The sequence below is a fragment of the Penicilliopsis zonata genome, assembly GCF_001890105.1.
Source record: "Penicilliopsis zonata CBS 506.65 unplaced genomic scaffold ASPZOscaffold_5, whole genome shotgun sequence".
NCBI classification, from domain to species: Eukaryota; Fungi; Ascomycota; class Eurotiomycetes; order Eurotiales; family Aspergillaceae; genus Penicilliopsis; species Penicilliopsis zonata.
In genome coordinates this window covers 739,433-756,157 of record NW_019208915.1, presented here as the reverse complement: position 1 = coordinate 756,157, position 16,725 = coordinate 739,433, and the positions used below count along the sequence as shown (strand labels likewise).

Genomic DNA, 16,725 nt, shown 5'->3' with positions numbered 1-16,725 from the left:
AAAACCTCTAGCCGCTCTGGCGCACGGTTTCAAACGACTCGGCCACAAAGATGTGGCACGCTGACACGAGAAATGAAATCTCCTATACCATATTATCTCCAGGATAGACAGGCAGGCCACCATAAGGATCGCGTTTATGGGCGAGGACGGAAGGTGAGCAGGCAGTCGTCCTACAATAGTTAGTAAGAGACGAACTTTTAGGAAAAAAGCGAGAAGAAAGAGAAAGAAAGAAAAAACACACCTGGGGGAAGATGGTGGCAAAAACCTTGATATCTTCCGATTCGGGGGTAGCAGTGTGCTCCCAATCCATCTCCATACTGGCCTTGCCGATCATGGCCATCAGGTTCAGCTGAGCGTAGGTCTGTCCTAGGCAGTAGTGGGGCCCAGTGCCGAACACCAGCCAGTTCTTCGTCTGCTTCTCGGCATCGCCGGTGATCCAGCGGTCAGGCTCGAATGAGTCCGGGTTGGGGTAGGCCTCCGGGTCGTGGGTGGCAGGCCAGACGGAGGGAATGACCATGGAACCCTTGGCGACGGTGTAGTTCTCAGAGATGGGGAAATCTTTCTTGGCGATGTAGGGAACCATGATGACCGGGGGACGGTAGCGGAGGGTCTCCTTGACGACGGCACGGGTGTAGGGCATGTTGTCCAGCAGATCCATCGAGACCGGCATGGAGCGGTCACCGTTGCGGACGCGCAAATTCTCCTCGCGGACCTTATCCAAGATTTCCGGGCGGTCAGCCATGATCTGGAACAGCCAGGTGGTGGCGGCGCTAGTGGCATCCTGAGAGGCGAACAGGAAGGTGAAGATGGTTTGGGCAATCTCGTAGTCGGTGAAATCGCGAAGCACCTGAGCCGGCTTCTCAGACGGGTCCACCGCGATACCCTGGGCGACCTTCTCGCGGTACTTGGCCGAGTCCTGTTGGGCCTTGACCCAGGCGTCCATGATGCACTCAACCTCTCCGCCGGCGGCCAGGCGGGCCTTGCTCTTGGCGGCGCACTTGGTGAACTCGGCCAGAACCATGTCAGCGGCCTTCTTTCCGTACCAGGTCTTGGTGAAGGGCAGGATGATGGGGAAGTTGACCAGCTCCAGCGCCTCGGTGATCATGTAGTAGTCGTCGGAGATTCTCTGGATGCCCTCGTCGGAGATGTAGTGGCCGACAAAAGTGCGGAGAGAGAGCGCACACATGAGTTCACGGAAGGTGTTCATGAAGGCAATGGGCTTGCCCTGGCTTTCCTCGGTCATCTTCACAAAGCGCTCGAAGTAGATATCGTAAACATCCTCCTGGTGGGGCAGGTAGCAGGTGAGGGCAGAGCGAGTAAACAGGCCGTTGAGACCCTTGCGGAAGTCGACGTGCTCCTTGCCATCCAAGAACACCCAATTGGTCTTTCCGAGCAGCTTGTGCGCAGCATCCACCACGCAGGGCTTGACAAACGTCGGAGAGTTGAAAATCTTGCGGGACATATCACGGCTGGCCGCAATCACGACAAACCTGAAAAACACAAGCATCAGTACACAACGTAAACAAAAAGAGAAATATACACAAAAAAAAAAAAAGAGGCTGCTTCTTACTTGTGGAAAACCGAAACACAGCTCAGATCCCCGCTGTCCCATTTGGCCTTGTACTTGTCGAACCTGGGGTTAACCGATTCCAGGAACGGGCCCATAAAGGGGATCTTCATCGACGGACCAACAATGGAGCCCTTGAGCCAGATGTACTTGACTGAAACGCGAAAAAAAAAACGCCATTGTCAGCGTGAACTGATTTTTTATCGCAGGGACTCTGCCAGTCTTCCACACTTACGCTGGTCGTACACGACTGCTGCGACGAACAGCGTCAACAACGCCTTCCACACAGTGAACCCCTCGAGGACCGACGCAAGAGCGCCAGTGGGCGCGAAGAGCTGGGGAGTGACCGTGGCATCGGCGGAGGGGGAGGCCATGCTCCCATTGACGGTGGCCATGACGAGCAGTTCTGGCAGGGAGGAAGGCGAGAGAGAGAGAACGACAGGGAGCCTGGAGGGGAGGGAAGCAGAGAGGAGAAAGAAGCCGTCCGTAGCAGAGAAAAGGGAAAGCAGCGAGCAGAAGCAGAAGCAGAATCGGAATCGCGTATTACGCATTAGATACGAAAATTACGCGCCGGGGAATACTAGTGGTACCTCCCGGGTACCAGTAAGTACCAGTAGGTACAGGCTGCGAGTACGACAATTACGCAGGGAAAAGGGGTTCTCCCGCCAATCAGCGCCACAGGGCAGCCGATCAGCTCAACCGGCACTGCGGCTTCCGAGCCCACCGTGGCCCGTGCTGGCGGTGCCTGGAAGTGCGAGTGAGGAAAATTACAGGGCGGAAATTATCGGTAATTAATGCTACACCGTTGGTGGTGCTGAATCCAGGGCATAATCCAATTGCAGGGCATGTCATTTGTGGACGACGTGAGGGCTATCGATGTTTCATCAGGCCATGGGTGTGGCGCCAGCAAGTTTATGTAGTATTATCTAGGTACTTGAATAGACACCGTGATCGTATGGTGTCCATGGGCTCCATACCGACAGAGTGCGGTCAAGGTTCACCGACCGAATCCAAACCATCCACGTCGGCCACCCTTCTTCTCTTCTGCTTCTGGCTCGGCCTGCTGCTGCTGCTGCTGCTGCTGCGGGGCGGCATGTTGCTCGCGGGGATAGTCGATGTAGTTCCATGCCACGTCCAGGAAGAGAGGCTTGACTGGGATCGGCTGCATCTGCGGCGGATAAGGGACGAGGTGGGCGAGGTCTACACCGTCACCCGCGTACTCGCTCAAGCGCTCGATCAGCGGTTGTGTGCCCGAGTCCGCAGTCTCGGCGGCGGATAGATTCTCGATCGTGACGAGACCCCGGTAGTGCGCGACCAAGCTCCGGAGAGCCGTCTCCAGGGCCTGGATCTGACGGCGGGAGATGTCCAGTCGCGGGGGTCCTTGTGTGTCGGCGTCGGTTTGGCTTGAAGTAGAGGCGAGAGACACCAGCTCCAAAGCCTTGGAGTGCAGAGCCAAGGCCTGTTTGGATTTTGCGAGGAGACCGTGGGAACGGCCGATCGCTAGACACCTGTTGAGGGGAAGATCATATTGTCAGCTCAAATGAAACTCGGTTCGAATTCGATTCTAGAATAGTCCAATCTTACCTAAGAGCCCGGAAGTAGTTGCGTTTGGCGTCCAGCTCGGCGACAAACTCAGAATCGGCGGCAACACCGGGCAGTTCGAGAATAAAATCCAGGCTTTGCAGGGTCGAGTCGTAGAGCACAACCTGCTCACGCAGCTTGGTCAACTTCTTGCCATTGCCTTCGATGCGTTTCGTGGCAGGCTTGGTGCCCATCTTCCCCTCGGCATCGAAAAGAACACCATCCTCCTCGCCACAGAGCACCCGGTTTCGGCCCACGCGCCACCCGATGAGGGCGTAGTTGACTGCTGTACGAGTGATCTGGAGAGCTTGGATTCTCCGGTCACCCGGATCCACGCCTTCACTGGTAAGCTCGTCAATGGCAGTCTTGGTCGCATCAACCGCATCCTGGCTGGCAATGATCGCCTGGTCATAAGCCGCCGCCTTGTCCGTGGCCGAGGCGGACTGTCCTGCGACCTCTGCCAGCCACGAAGCCAGACGAGACTCGGCTGTAGATGCAGCCGCAAGCGCTTGCGAAATCGATGCATCTTCCAGCGCAACGGTGCGCGATCGCCAGGTGATGGTCTCGGGAAGTTGCTGCGTTGCACCATCGGCGGTCTTGCGAGCCCCAACCGCCTCCATCGTCAGACAGCTCGGATCGATCTTCTCGACTTCAGACCGGATCTCGGAGTCGGCCGGAAAGTAATCGATTGCCAGCGAGGGCAGCGGTTTCGAGCGCGGCAGCTTCATCTGATAGGCTGCGTACCGCAGGCTGGGGTCCACGGTGCCCGACAGCAGGTCCCGGAAGGCATCCTTCTTCACATTCTGGCCGAGCGCCGTATATATCACTCGCGCAACCGAGTAGCTGCGCAGACAGTCCTCCCACCGCTGCTTTTCCAAGTACAGCGCCCCGAACAGCGAGGCGAGGTACGCCCGTGCTTCGAGCACGTCCGTCTCGCTCGCACCGCTGGTCGTCTGGTCTTGCAGCAACTGCACCAGCTCCCTGGCGTAACCCGCCGCCTTGTTGAGTCGAGAGACAATGTGTCGCCGCGCAGCGCCGGTGATTCCTTTCGCCGAGGGGACGGCCGAATGCGTCGCCTTCATATGCATGGCTTGCGCCCACGCCCGTTCGGCGCTGACGAGCAGGAGGTGAACGTAACTGCAGTCTCCGGTCTCAGCATCCACAACAACACATCCACCAAAAATCACCCAGTAAACACATACGCTGCATTCTCTCCCACATCTTCCGCCGTCACAGCCCGCTTCGCAACGTACTTGCGGCCTTTCGGGGTCGTCTGGCCAAGCTTCCGCCGCAGTTTGTGCAGCCGACGCGAGCTCTGGGCGCGGTATGCATTGTAGTCTCCGGTGAGCAAGACCTCCTCTCGCCGAGAGAAGATAAAATCGGTAACCTCCATCGCTTGTGATGGCGCGTGGCTGTCGTGGAAGATAAGAATTAATATCCCACCGTTGCTGGCCTTTGTGGTGGGTTTGGCGGGTGGCCAGTTCTCGGCCAAACGAATCCCCGGGTTGTGTTCGAGTCTTTTGTCAGGCCAGCGGCGGAGACTCTCTTGCTCTTGCCAGCACCTCTCTGCCATCGCCGCACCGTCCCCGGGCGCACGTTTCCGGTGGTTTTATTTTGTTTTTATCGTTGATACTGCTTGTTTCGTTATTTCATGCCGTGTGGGATTTATCAATAAGCGGTCGTTCAAGCGGGTTTTGGTGAGCTTCGTTGGATTCACGAGTGCTTTTTTTTTACCCGGTACGTATGAGCTCCCCCCCCCCCCTCGCAAAACCAGGGTAAAGCCGCTCTTCTCGCGCAATACTGATATTTTCCTCGCGGCAGCTCGAACCAGAGAACGATATGGTGCGTGTTGTTGGTGGGACTCGGTGAGAATTAGGGTCTGATACCACGCCTTTCCGGGGTGATGCTGGAACGGGCTGCCGGATGCCTTGAGAGCGCAGGACGGCGTTTCTTTCAAGACTCCAATGGCGCAATTCGAAGTCGAAGGTTACTGCCCTCGCAATTTTGGCAGTATACCTTGGCAGGCTCCGACGCATCGCAGTGGGCTGGGTTGTTGCTGCAGGCGTCAAATTCCCGGACACACTCGGCGTTGGGCGTCCCCTCGGCCGCCATCGAGGCCAGCAATGAGACCCGGGTGCCGGTACTTGACTTTCTATACCCTCCACAAACGCAGGAGTATGCTGCTCGATGCCTGCTTCGATCACCGAAACGATTGATGCCGCGCCGAGGGAAACGGCTACTCGGCAATGTTGCAAGGACTTATACATCCGAGACCCTCGTGGTCTCTGAAGATAATACAAGAAACCAAATCGGATCACCTGGGGTAGAAACCAGTGGGAGGGACCATGTGAGAGGGATTGCCAAGCAGGAGCTGATCGCCCTGCTCAACGCTCCACGGCAGACAGAGTACACCAGGGCGTATGACTGCTATGTTAGAGCAGGCAATCCTGCTGATTGCACTTCTGCGATGCTCGCCTATGTGAGTGCTTCGGAGTGGCCTATTGATCGATTACGCGTGAGACGCTTGTTCGATGAGATTCCGGTAGAGCATCGTTCTGCCGAGGATTATTCACACGCCGTCATGTCGGAGCTTCTGGTAGACAATGCCAGCAAAAGCAAACGTATCTACCAGGAGGCTATCGCCAAAGGCCTGGCGCATAAATGCTCCGATCATATTCTGTCATACTTTTTCAAGAAGATGGATTGGCATAATCTTGAAGACCTATGGGCCACACGGCCGTCTGATACAGACATTGCCTCCCTAAACTCGGCGATGCTTCATATCGACACTCCCCCCATTCTCAAACGGGTCTCGTCTCTAGCGGCGTACTTGGAAAATCGAGGTGGCGATAGCCTTCTCGGTCAATTGGCTAGTCTCTCTCTCAGCGATCTCTTCCAGTCTCTTCAAGCAATGGAGAGTATATCCACGTATACAACACTACAGATCCTTCGGAGATACAACAAGATCGGAATCCTGACTCCTGATCATTACTTTGACTTGATCAAGACCCTCGGCTCTTCGAGGGCTCGGCCGACTTTTGTTCGGGCTCTCGTCGTTTACCGCAACTTCCGGTGGCTGATGAAGAACCAACCACCGCCAGAAAGTCTGCTGAATCTGCTTTTACAGTCATTCGCCTTTTTCAGGATTAGCACCGGCGTTGAGTATATCATATATGAGTATGCTCACTTCTATGCGAAGCCATCGCTAGAGGTATATAAAAATGCCCTCATTGCTCTTTCCCGGTCTGGAGAGGTGGACAACGTTCAAACCATCTTCGACAAATTCTTGAAAGATCACGGAAAGCCCCTGAGCCAGAGACTAATAACCCCGCTCCTGTACGTACACGCAAAATCAGGCAATGTCCCGGAAACCACTCGCCAGTTCGAAAGAGTATCAACAGAATTCGGCCTCGAGCAGAATACAATTTGCTGGAACATTCTGCTTGCAGCCTACGCTAACGCAGATGATCCCCGCGGAGCTTTGGAAACATTTGAGCGGATGATGTCAACTGACGTGGAGCTCGATTCTCATACCTTTGGTACAATGATGGGCATCTTTGCCCATAAAGGTGATCTTAACACTATCCGTCATCTTCTTCTCATTGCCAAACAACGCCAAGTACACATCACGGCGCCTATTATTGATACCATCGTGGAAACCTATTGTAATGACCGGAGATTGGACCTTGCTGAGGGCTTAGCTGAGACTTGTCTGCCCTTGGATATCAAAGGCTCGAAGCTGAGAATGTGGAACGTCCTTCTATGGAATCACGCCTTTAGAATGGACTTGGAGTCCGTTTCTCGCATTCGGCAGCGTATGGAAGAAGTTGGACTTCAATTCGACGAGATGACATATGGTGCACTCATGCTCTGTCTCGTGCTTTCGGGACAGCCTGACTCTGCCCGCCGGATCCTCAGAACCCTTCATAGAAGCCGCAGGGTATGGGCCTCGGAATTTCTCTACGCTATCGTCATCTTTGGCTATGTCAGGGCTCGCAATCGAGACATGGTCCATATTATATTCGAAGAGATGAGAGATCGGTTCCAGAAACTTGGCTTAGGATCGAAGCTGCTGTATCTTAAGAGTCAGCTTCAACGAGATCTACAACTAGTCAACGCTGGCGCCAAAACAGACAGCGGCGTGGATCTTCGCTTGCAAAATGCAGAAAAATTTCTGATGGAGACAATCACTGATTTTAACCCCAAGTCATTGGTGAAGAAACAGCCGTCTCCTGGAACTGCAAGGCAGTCCCTCCGTGAAGCGTTCCCCGCTATGTACTATGAGTACATGATTACAGCCTACGGCTCGAGAGGTGCCTTATGGCGAGCTCAAGAATTGTTTGATCAGTTCATTGAGCGCCAGAAAATCGATGTCTCCCCGGATTACACAGAAGACTCGGCTCCCCTTCGTCTGCTTTCTGCTCTTATGCTTTCCTATCTGAAAGCAGAGAAATACAAGGAAGTCGAAGAATGTTGGAAGATGGGCTTTCCCCGCGCTATCAAGATGTCCACCTCCCCCGGCATAGAGCAATGGCTTTCACCGAATCCTGTCGATCCAAGAACTGACGCCGAGCCTCCTCGCCCTGTTCTTCCAAAGCATTCCGGCAAGGAAACAGATCCACTAGTCGTGCGCTCTCCGGCGCCTGCATCCTCCACCGAGTTCGCGACTATACTTCCCTCCTGCCGTTTTATCCTTTCAAGATGTCTCTCCCTATATATGCGTTCGTTGGGGTACAGGAACAAACAACAGAAAATCCCTTCCGTCATCGCTGATGTTCAGAAAGCTGGGTTTGCAATCTCAACATTCAACTGGTCGACTTATGTTCAGATGCTTGCCTCCTCAGACCGATATTCGGACCAGATCGAGGCCTTCAAAGTCTTCGAGGAGAAGTTCATGCCTAATTTTCCGGGGTGGAAGTATCTCCGCCGAGGGTACGGGCTGAGGCCAGACAACGCCCCCTCAACCTTACATGCCTTGGAGCAACCGAAACGTGGGATCAAACCTGGCTTACTTGGCAAAGCTGGTCGGCGATACTGGAGCAAGATCCAGCCGGATTACATGCAGCCCACCTACGTTTCCATGGTCTATCTTGCGTCTGCCTTGCTCCACGTCCGCGAGAAAAGTATTCAGGATGGCGCCACCGCTCTCACAATGCTCTACAATGTGGCCCCGCAGACGATCGAGGCGATTGGGGAGATGCCCTATCTACGCGAGAAATTCCAGGGCGTGCTACTCCGTAGCCGGCAGGAACAGGTTGATAAGAAGAAAGATGTTGACAGAAATGAGCCTCTCGTGTGGACCGGCGGTATCCTGGGCGTTAACGGCCGAATCCGGGCCCCATTCCAACCAAAGGAAGAGGAGCGCGAGGAAGATGAAATCGAGAAGGGACAAGAAATTCTGGCCGAAGAGCACACCTTTAACACGTTCTCTGTGTCAGAATCGACCCTCTCAGAGTCAGAGCAGACTATTGTGCATGATTCACCTTCTCTCCCGGACCAAATCATTGATTATCCGGACGAATTTGATCTCGAAGCCGAGACGACTCTGCAGTTAACCCGAGGATCTTCAACTAAACACGATGAGCCACACGATCTCGACCAGCGCCCGGACGACAAGAACGAGTGCACTACAGAGTCGAGTCCAATGGAGGATTCGTCGCCCGCCACTGAACCTGACACGGAGGTTGAATCGCCCTCTGATGGGACTGCAAAGGATCAGGAAACCGACTGACTTCGGTCAAATATAGCCTTTGTGATTTCTATAGGCCATAATTCTGTATATTAAATGATGGTCCTTGAGTGACTCCTCAAGGACTGGCATGTACGATTTTTCTTTTCTCTTATGGCCGTGTATATATTCTGTTTCTTGGATATTAAGAATTACCTATACTGGCACTCCACTTGTAATGTATAACTAAATTCAAAAAAGAAAATTAACTGATTGGGGGTCCTTTAGGTAACCAATAACGAATGGAATGCTAGGCAAGGATATTGATGCCTATTTGCTCGTATAGAGAGCACACCCACTAACTCGTGTGGCTCCAACGGATGCCTACAAGAATCGGATAAAAACACTTCGATGGCTTTCAGAGCCAAACCGTTGGATTTTGAAGGCGAGTCGTTTCTACATATCGACTTATGGTTTAGACCAGCCGATCTAACTTTTGACGACAAAGTGTAATAAACAATGGCACTGGCCATGTCACTGGGTGATGAGCCTCCTGTGTACCGGATCGACCTAGCTCTCCCTCCTGCGGAACGCTACGTCCATGTGGCCCGTGAATATCGCAGCCAGCTACTGTCCCTGACGGGGCTTTTTGATGAGCTCGTTCAAGACATCCTGCCTGATGGATACGATGGCGTTGTGAGATGGATCAAGCGCGCGGCGCGTCTGTTTCTCAGACGTCTGTATAGCCGCGAGGAGACCGAGGAAATTCGGGGCATCAGCCGTGAGACGGGGATTGAGATGTACCTGCTGGTAGCGCTGAACGTCCTGCTCGATCTCATGATGGGGTGCACGAGCGGCGTGGCTCGAGCGAGAAGCAAAAGAAACAGCAGCACCGAGACTCGTCTGCTCCATTTCCGGACGCTGGACTGGGGCATGGACGCCCTACGCAAGGTACTGGTACGTTTCGAATTCGTCCGGGGGCCGGACTACACGACCGTCCTGGCGACGAATATCACCTATGTGGGATTTGTGGGTGTCTTGACGGGCGTGCGGAAAGGGCTCAGCCTATCGTTGAATTTCCGGCCGAATCATGACGCGAGCAGTAGGTTTCGCAACTGCAGATACTATGTCAGCCATCTTATCGTCCTTCTGGGCTTGCGCCAGTCTATCTCATCCATCTTGCGACAGTATATCATTCCTCTTCATCCCCCGTCGCACAAGAGCTTCTCACACCTGCTCCCGCTAAGCAAGATCTGGCCCGCGCTATCACGTACCCCGTCCACGGCTGCGTACTTGATTCTCTGCGATGGTGACGCGGGAGTGGTGCTTGAAAAGGACCACCGTACAGCGAACGTCGCATACGCCTCGTCCTTTATCGTCGCAACCAATAACGATCACATCACCCCTGCTGCGTCTTCTCCCCTGGAAGAAGAGGATGGTCCGGATCATGGCGCAGCTTCGGGGATGGGAGCGGTTGTCTCGATGACCGACTTGATAGAAGACAGCAAAATGAGGAAGAAATGCATGCAAGCCAACTGGGATAGGAAAGTCAAGCAAGCCAGGCAAAAACAACTGGCAGCCTCAACAGCCCGTCGAGATCCTCTCAGACGCACGCGTGGGTCTCGAAAACAGGCTGGAGATTTGTCTCCTACTGCGACTCCGTCAACGACGCCATTTGCCTCCGACTTGCATACCGATATCGAAGTGACTGCCACGCTAGAAGAAATCGTCAATTGGACGACGACTTATCCCACAACAAACGAAATGACCCATTTGGCGGTAGTGATGGATGCGAGCGAGGGAAAGGTGTCTTGGATCAGACGATACCCAGAACCTCTGTATCTTGATTCAACCGCATATATTTAGGCTTGGATCTTCTAAATTATGAACATGGTCAATTCGTTTGAATCGAATCCATAAAATAACAGCATCATCATTCGCATAGCATGGATGGTTCATGATATAATGTTGACGGCCATCATAACTAGGTAACTAATATATAATTACATAATCATGGGAGAGAAGATCACGTGCCATTAGTCATCAATACAACGCGAGAACAACGCGTCTTTTGAGGACGCGTGCCAATTCTACCAAATTGGGATGCCGCGTGCCTTTGAAGGAAAGATCCTCCAGTCAATTTAACCCCTCGACGCAGGGCAGGCAAAAAGATCCCCATAACAACCACGCGAAAACAACACAACAAGATCTAATATTTGGATCGATAACGACTGCAAAACCAATAATTGTCTTTTTGTATTTTGAAATCATATTTTTCTGCCTTGCGCCATGGACGGCGTCCAACTTCGCGATGAAGCTGCCCAGGATCGGGTGCGAGCCGCCGCCGAATTCCTTGATCCCAGTATGTTGCGAGTTTAATAGTAGTTTCAATTCTGAGGATGGTAGAGCTGACGGTTTTGCATAGGCGATACACGCGCAAGAAGGTTTGCGAATTGAGCCTCTGTCAAGAGCCCCTTCATGTCGTCTGACTGGAAAACAGCTACCGCGCAGATATTGTTTTGATGCTCAATCGGGGATTGCGACGACTCATAGTATGAATAACTCCTGGTGTTCGGCTCGGTTCACAACTTGTCGGACGGGTGTTGATATTCTCGATCTAGGTTAGCATTGATGAGATCAGGGCGCATAACCGCGAGCTTGCAGACGGGCAAGTTTTGATACTCCGGGTAGAACTTTTGGGCAATTGGTTAACGGATTTAGACTTCTTACCTCTCCCTTTGACTATTCTCAAGCTTTCGACAGAGCTTTGAAAGAAGTAGTCAAGACGTTGCCGAATCGACCATCCAAAGAGACAGCCGACGATGTGGTGCGTTGATCCCAGGTACCGAAGGAATTGCATTAACAAGAAAACTGATATCGTGTAGAGCTACTATTGCGCATATATTGGTGCATTTGGAGAGTTTTCGTGCAATCCTCGAACATTAGGATCCTCGCATTTGAATCGCATGATTTCGCTGGAAGGCATTGTCACTAAATGCTCACTCGTCCGTCCCAAGATTATCCAAAGTGTTCACTATAGCGAAAAGAAGGATAGATTTCTTGCGAGAAGATATAGGGATCAGACCATGACGGCTAGTGGCGCCACGAGCTTGAACGTTTATCCCCAGGAGGATGATGAGAAGAATCCGGTACCTATCGCTACTTTCTTTCGACGCAGAAGGACAACGGACTGACGAGGGAATCTTTGCAGATCATCACTGAGTACGGCTACTCGACTTATATGGACCACCAGACGATTTCCATCCAAGAAATGCCCGAGAGAGCGCCGGCTGGTCAGCTGCCCAGAAGCGTCGACGTGATCCTGGATGATGATCTGGTGGATCGTGTGAAGCCTGGAGACAGAATACAGCTAGTGGGTATCTATCGCACTCTAGGAAACCGAAATGCTAGTGCTGGATCATCCACTTTCCGCACGATAGTTATGGCGAACAACATCATCCAGCTGTCGTCCAAATCTGGAGGAGGGATTGCACAGGCCACCATCACTGACACCGATGTGCGAAACATCAATAAAGTTTCCAAAAAGAAAGGCGTCTTTGAACTTCTGTCCCAGTCTCTTGCTCCCAGTATCTATGGTCATGACCACATCAAGAAGGCTATCTTGCTCATGCTGCTGGGCGGCATTGAGAAAAACCTGGATAATGGCACTCACTTGCGTGGTGATATCAATATCCTGATGGTTGGTGACCCATCGACAGCGAAGTCTCAGCTTCTTCGATTTGTGCTGAATACCGCCCCCCTGGCCATTGCCACTACTGGTAGAGGTTCGTCCGGTGTTGGTTTGACTGCCGCAGTCACATCGGACAAAGAGACCGGTGAACGCAGGCTAGAGGCCGGTGCCATGGTTCTTGGAGACCGTGGTGTGGTCTGTATCGACGAGTTCGATAAAATGAGCGATGTTGATCGAGTCGCTATTCACGAAGTTATGGAACAGCAGACCGTGACGATTGCCAAGGCTGGCATCCATACGAGTTTGAATGCCAGATGCAGTGTGCTTGCAGCAGCCAACCCTATTTACGGCCAGTATGACCCGCACAAGGATCCGCACAAGAACATTGCTCTGCCAGACTCTCTCCTGTCGCGTTTCGATTTACTCTTTGTTGTCACAGATGACATTGAAGATACGAGGGATCGATTGGTCTCAGAACACGTCCTTCGTATGCACCGGTACCGTCAGCCGGGATTGGAAGAAGGCGCGCCGGTGCGTGAACAACTCAACCAAATGCTGGGTGTCGGGCTCGAGGACAACCATGAGGCGGATGGACCAACCGATGTTTATGAGAAGTTCAACGTTATGCTTCATGCGGGTATGATAAATACCGGCCGGGGCAAAGGACGCAATATCGAGATCCTGAGCATCCCCTTTATCAAGAAATACATCCAGTATGCCAAGTCCCGAGTCAAGCCCGTCTTGACCAAGGGTGCTGCCGATCACATTGTTGCGACGTACTCAGCACTGCGAAATGATGAACTGTCCGGCAACCAGCGCCGGACGTCCCCAATCACCGCCCGTACGCTGGAGACTCTTATCCGTCTGTCCACAGCCCATGCGAAGGCCCGTCTGTCGAGCCGTGTTGAGGAGCGTGATGCCAAGGTTGCCGAGTCTATCCTGCGATTCGCCATGTTCAAGGAGGTCCTTGAAGACGAGCGCCGCAAACGGAGGAAGCTCGCCTCTTTTGATGACGACTCAGACTCGGCCGAGGATAGTGATGCCGACTCGGACGATGACGAGCAACAGACCACCCGGAACGACTCCACGGAAACACCTCGCACGAGCACCCGCAGTGGTACGCTCCGAGCACGGTCTTCTGTACCTCAAGCGAGCACCGTCAACGAAAACGGGGATGAAGATCTCTCGGAAGATGGTGACGGGCTCTACAACTCTAGCCCGCGTGGCCAGCGCCTCCGCTCAAGCCAGCGAACCCGCACACAGACCGACACGCAGTCACAGTCGCAGTCGCGGATGTCCGTAGCCTCGTCCCAGCCAGCTTCACAGCTCATTCACTCGCAGACCAACGACTCGCAATCACAGATCGACTCGAGTGCCGCAGCTTCTACGCAACCCATCCAACCCGCCCGGTTGGCGCTGTTCCGCTCCACCCTCGGCCCGCTGATGGGTAGCGTGCTCTTCGCAAACGGGGACACAGCTCCCGTCGAGGACCTTATCGCTTCTGTCAACGCAGCGATCAGTACGGCGCCTGGCCTGGGAGCTGCGCAAGTCTTCCCGCGCGGCGAGGCTGTTCAGGCTCTGCAAGCCATGAACGAAAGCAACCAGTTAATGTTAGTCTTTTTTCTTCCTTCTTTCTTCTTGTTGTTGAACTTCATACTGATTATTCTAGGTATCTCGAGGAAGAAGAAACCGTTTACCGCATTTAAAGCATAGTGTTCATCGGACATCGTTGGTCACGCACGTACTAGGCAGTCAGGTTCGGCGTTGGGAGGTACATAACATATACTCGGTTTTAATGAAGTTGAATGATTATGGAGTAGGAGTAGTTCTACCGTCTGATTTTCCATCTAGATATCTATTTCTCTTTTGTATACTCAATTTGAAACAGAAGACCATCTACACAGTAGTCCGAGAGGGAAAATTAAGTAGAGAACAGTTGCCATGCCGAATGAGATGATGTCCTGGGTATAAAGAAAAAGAAAAAAAAGAGAAAAAAAACCAGATACCAAAGTAGTAAAAGTTATATTATAATCGTCTCATGACCCAGCGGGTTCCACGGCCCTGACTTCGTCGAGATCTCGGTCTCTGCTGGAGCCGATGGAGATGGAGTCTTCGGAGGAAATGGATGGAGTACGAACGCTTTCTCGGGCCTGCGCTTGGGTCAGCGGAGACAGGCCCCGAACGGAGGCTCCAACGGGCGAGGAAGAAGACTTGCTCTTCTTCCTGCGCTGGCTGGGCTCGATGCTCGACGCGGTGGACGACAGCAGCGTGCTTCCGCGGCGGGGGCGGCCGGTGGCCGAGGATCGGGAGGGGGGCCGCTCATCCGGGTCCGCGGGTGTCGTGCTGCGAGACGATGTGCGCGAGTGAGAGTCCGATCGGGTCATGCGACGGGTGGGCTTGAGTTCCTGGCTGAGCTTGGACGAGAGGGACGGCTGGTGTGGGTGCGGATGCTGATGGGTGTGGGCGTGGGCGTGGGCGTGTCGGTGGTGAGCCTTATCGCCCTGGTGCAGGTTGGCCGCAATTAACCGGCGTCGCTGCGATGCGCGCCATCCCAGACCCAGCCACCAGAACCAACCGCCATGCTGCCTGGCAAACTGGCGCTCGCGCTCGCGCAGCTTATGGCGCAGCTGGGCGCGACGCTCGTTCTCCTTGTCCCAAAAGTTGGTGCGGTAGTCGTCCCAGTTCTCGCGGAACTCGGGGGAGAAAGACTTGGGAAGCAAGAGAAGTTGGATATAGTCGCCCCCGGGACTCAGATCTTCCTCAACGAGGCCCGCTTCACTATCCACATTGTCATACCCCTGGTGGTGCGACCGGGTGCCGCTGCGTCGGTCGGACAGATGGCGCTCGACATAGTGAAAATTCCCCCCCGGCGACGGGAAGAAGGGCAGCGAGAAAGGGAAAAGGAAGGATAGATATGACAGCAGCTCCTGCCACCATGGCCCGCGGATCACGACGATTTTTGTGTTCATGTTGCGCAGGCCCCGGTTGGCCACCACGAGCCAGCGCCGCGGCCAGCGCACGCCACGCTCCCACTGTCCAGTCCCCCATACGAGCAGCGCCGTCACCACGCCGCCGAGCAGCGCAACCTTCTCCCCCATCTCCACCATCCAGTAGATCGAGCCACCGACGCCGCTGCCATCTTCGCGCGGGCGCAGGAAGAGAGCGTACGCGAAGTACGCGATCCAAGCTGCCAGCAGCAACAAAAAGAACGTATTCTGCCGTCGTCGCTCTCGCAGAGCCAAATACTGGGCCCGGAGCGAGGTCTCAAGAATCAACAGGTTCAAATAGATCTGTGGGGGGGAGGAAGGGAGCGTCGACAGCGGATCCGGGGTTGACGGACGTCGGTGGGAGGACGACGACGAGGTGTCGGGGGGAACAGCGTTCTGTTCCGGCCGTGAGCTCACAGCCGATGGCTCTGATGCTGCAGGTACCGACTCAGAACGGGGACCTGACACCGGAGTGCCTTTCACCAGCTGGTCAAGATTGGGAGACGCCATGGTTGGGCGAGGAGGGAGGGATGAGGGGGGCAGCTCCCCAAGCAACAGTCTCCAGAGCAGTACCAGAGTAGACTTTGTAACAGCACAATAGCTCAACAAAGAAGAGACAGCAGCGGCCTCTGAGACCAGACGGTCATTGCATTGCCAAACTGCTCAGAGCCAGGCGAATGTTGCCGAGAAGGAAAGTTGTTGAGGCCAGTCGAAGCTCAGCGGAAGCGCCCCATCCGCCGCCCAAAAAGCCCACCGTCATCACTCTCCAGTCCGTCTCACTCGCCATTTCTATGTGGTTTGGAACATTCTGGTCTACTGCCTTTTATTCCTTGTGTCAATGAGTGTCTAGGACTCACCTACGTGTCTACAGGAGGAAGTGAAACCTGCCTCTGCCAACAATTCTGCAGCCTGCGTCGGCGTTAACGGTCTTGCTGTCCTTGTCTCCGCCACTTATACGTTAAACGGTGGTTCCGGAGAGAAGAGACTTTTCTTATTTCCACCAAGACTAGGCATATCATTATATATATTGGTCTTAGTGTGCCTGGTGAGTGGCAGAGCATGTCTGTCACTCCACCGTCTGTTGCGACAAAGTGTACCCCTCTCGACTCTGCTCGCTGCCCGTCCAGGTTTCTCGACCGCCTTGGACCTCATTAAAAGCGACTTCCTGGCCGGTTCTGTCATCACGACCACTGCGATATTCGTCGAGCATGGCGTCGGAGTCCCTGAATGC

The 16,725-nt window shown here is 53.8% G+C and overlaps 6 protein-coding genes across 6 annotated transcripts; 3 read left to right on the top strand and 3 right to left on the bottom strand.

The window, feature by feature from the left end:
- Nucleotides 1–134: 134 nt before the first annotated feature.
- Nucleotides 135–1,962, bottom strand: ASPZODRAFT_141288 (hypothetical protein; the record flags this gene model as incomplete). Its single annotated transcript, XM_022724736.1, has 4 exons — nucleotides 135–170; nucleotides 242–1,490; nucleotides 1,571–1,721; nucleotides 1,803–1,962. 4 exons carry the CDS (start codon nucleotides 1,960–1,962, stop codon nucleotides 135–137), a joined length of 1,596 nt encoding a protein of 531 aa, XP_022582227.1.
- A 573-nt stretch (nucleotides 1,963–2,535) lies between these two features.
- ASPZODRAFT_131274 (hypothetical protein) lies at nucleotides 2,536–4,547 on the bottom strand. The gene is made up of 3 exons (XM_022722716.1): nucleotides 4,351–4,547; nucleotides 3,152–4,285; nucleotides 2,536–3,075 (listed from the first exon to the last, which is right to left on the bottom strand). Exons 1-3 carry the CDS (start codon nucleotides 4,539–4,541, stop codon nucleotides 2,565–2,567), a joined length of 1,836 nt encoding a protein of 611 aa, XP_022582226.1. The 5' UTR covers nucleotides 4,542–4,547; the 3' UTR covers nucleotides 2,536–2,564.
- Nucleotides 4,548–4,661: 114 nt separating this feature from the next.
- On the top strand, nucleotides 4,662–9,043 carry ASPZODRAFT_1758881 (hypothetical protein). Its single transcript, XM_022727057.1, has 2 exons — nucleotides 4,662–4,885; nucleotides 4,970–9,043. Exon 2 carries the CDS (start codon nucleotides 5,052–5,054, stop codon nucleotides 8,877–8,879), a length of 3,828 nt encoding a protein of 1,275 aa, XP_022582225.1. The 5' UTR covers nucleotides 4,662–4,885; nucleotides 4,970–5,051; the 3' UTR covers nucleotides 8,880–9,043.
- Nucleotides 9,044–9,190: 147 nt separating this feature from the next.
- Nucleotides 9,191–10,782, top strand: ASPZODRAFT_131272 (hypothetical protein). The gene is made up of 2 exons (XM_022722715.1): nucleotides 9,191–9,261; nucleotides 9,325–10,782. The coding sequence occupies exon 2, from the start codon at nucleotides 9,336–9,338 to the stop codon at nucleotides 10,680–10,682; it is 1,347 nt and encodes a 448-aa protein (XP_022582224.1). The 5' UTR covers nucleotides 9,191–9,261; nucleotides 9,325–9,335; the 3' UTR covers nucleotides 10,683–10,782.
- Nucleotides 10,783–10,950: 168 nt separating this feature from the next.
- ASPZODRAFT_1758104 (hypothetical protein) lies at nucleotides 10,951–14,378 on the top strand. Its single transcript, XM_022727056.1, has 8 exons — nucleotides 10,951–11,178; nucleotides 11,242–11,260; nucleotides 11,317–11,368; nucleotides 11,438–11,484; nucleotides 11,538–11,643; nucleotides 11,702–11,965; nucleotides 12,028–14,117; nucleotides 14,177–14,378. Exons 1-8 carry the CDS (start codon nucleotides 11,106–11,108, stop codon nucleotides 14,211–14,213), a joined length of 2,688 nt encoding a protein of 895 aa, XP_022582223.1. The 5' UTR covers nucleotides 10,951–11,105; the 3' UTR covers nucleotides 14,214–14,378.
- Nucleotides 14,379–14,606: 228 nt separating this feature from the next.
- On the bottom strand, nucleotides 14,607–16,004 carry ASPZODRAFT_34211 (hypothetical protein; the record flags this gene model as incomplete). The annotated part of the gene is made up of 1 exon (XM_022728261.1): nucleotides 14,607–16,004. A coding segment is annotated over one exon (1,398 nt), but the record flags the coding sequence as incomplete, so codon positions are not given.
- Between the last annotated feature and the right edge of the window lie 721 nt (nucleotides 16,005–16,725).

Bases quoted from the DNA above. Each gene is read 5' to 3' on its own strand.
- ASPZODRAFT_131274 (XM_022722716.1), bottom strand. From the start codon at position 4,541: ATGGAGGTTACCGATTTTATCTTCTCTCGGCGAGAGGAGGTCTTGCTC. The intron at 4,286-4,350 runs GTATGTGTTTAC...CGGAGACTGCAG, and splicing joins GATGTGGGAGAGAATGCAGC to TTACGTTCACCTCCTGCTCG. The intron at 3,076-3,151 runs GTAAGATTGGAC...TCCCCTCAACAG, and splicing joins AACTACTTCCGGGCTCTTAG to GTGTCTAGCGATCGGCCGTT.
- ASPZODRAFT_1758881 (XM_022727057.1), top strand. From the start codon at position 5,052: ATGCTGGAACGGGCTGCCGGATGCCTTGAGAGCGCAGGACGGCGTTTC.
- ASPZODRAFT_131272 (XM_022722715.1), top strand. From the start codon at position 9,336: ATGGCACTGGCCATGTCACTGGGTGATGAGCCTCCTGTGTACCGGATC.
- ASPZODRAFT_1758104 (XM_022727056.1), top strand. From the start codon at position 11,106: ATGGACGGCGTCCAACTTCGCGATGAAGCTGCCCAGGATCGGGTGCGA. The intron at 11,369-11,437 runs GTATGAATAACT...TTCTCGATCTAG, and splicing joins GGGGATTGCGACGACTCATA to GTTAGCATTGATGAGATCAG. The intron at 11,644-11,701 runs GTGCGTTGATCC...GATATCGTGTAG, and splicing joins AAGAGACAGCCGACGATGTG to AGCTACTATTGCGCATATAT.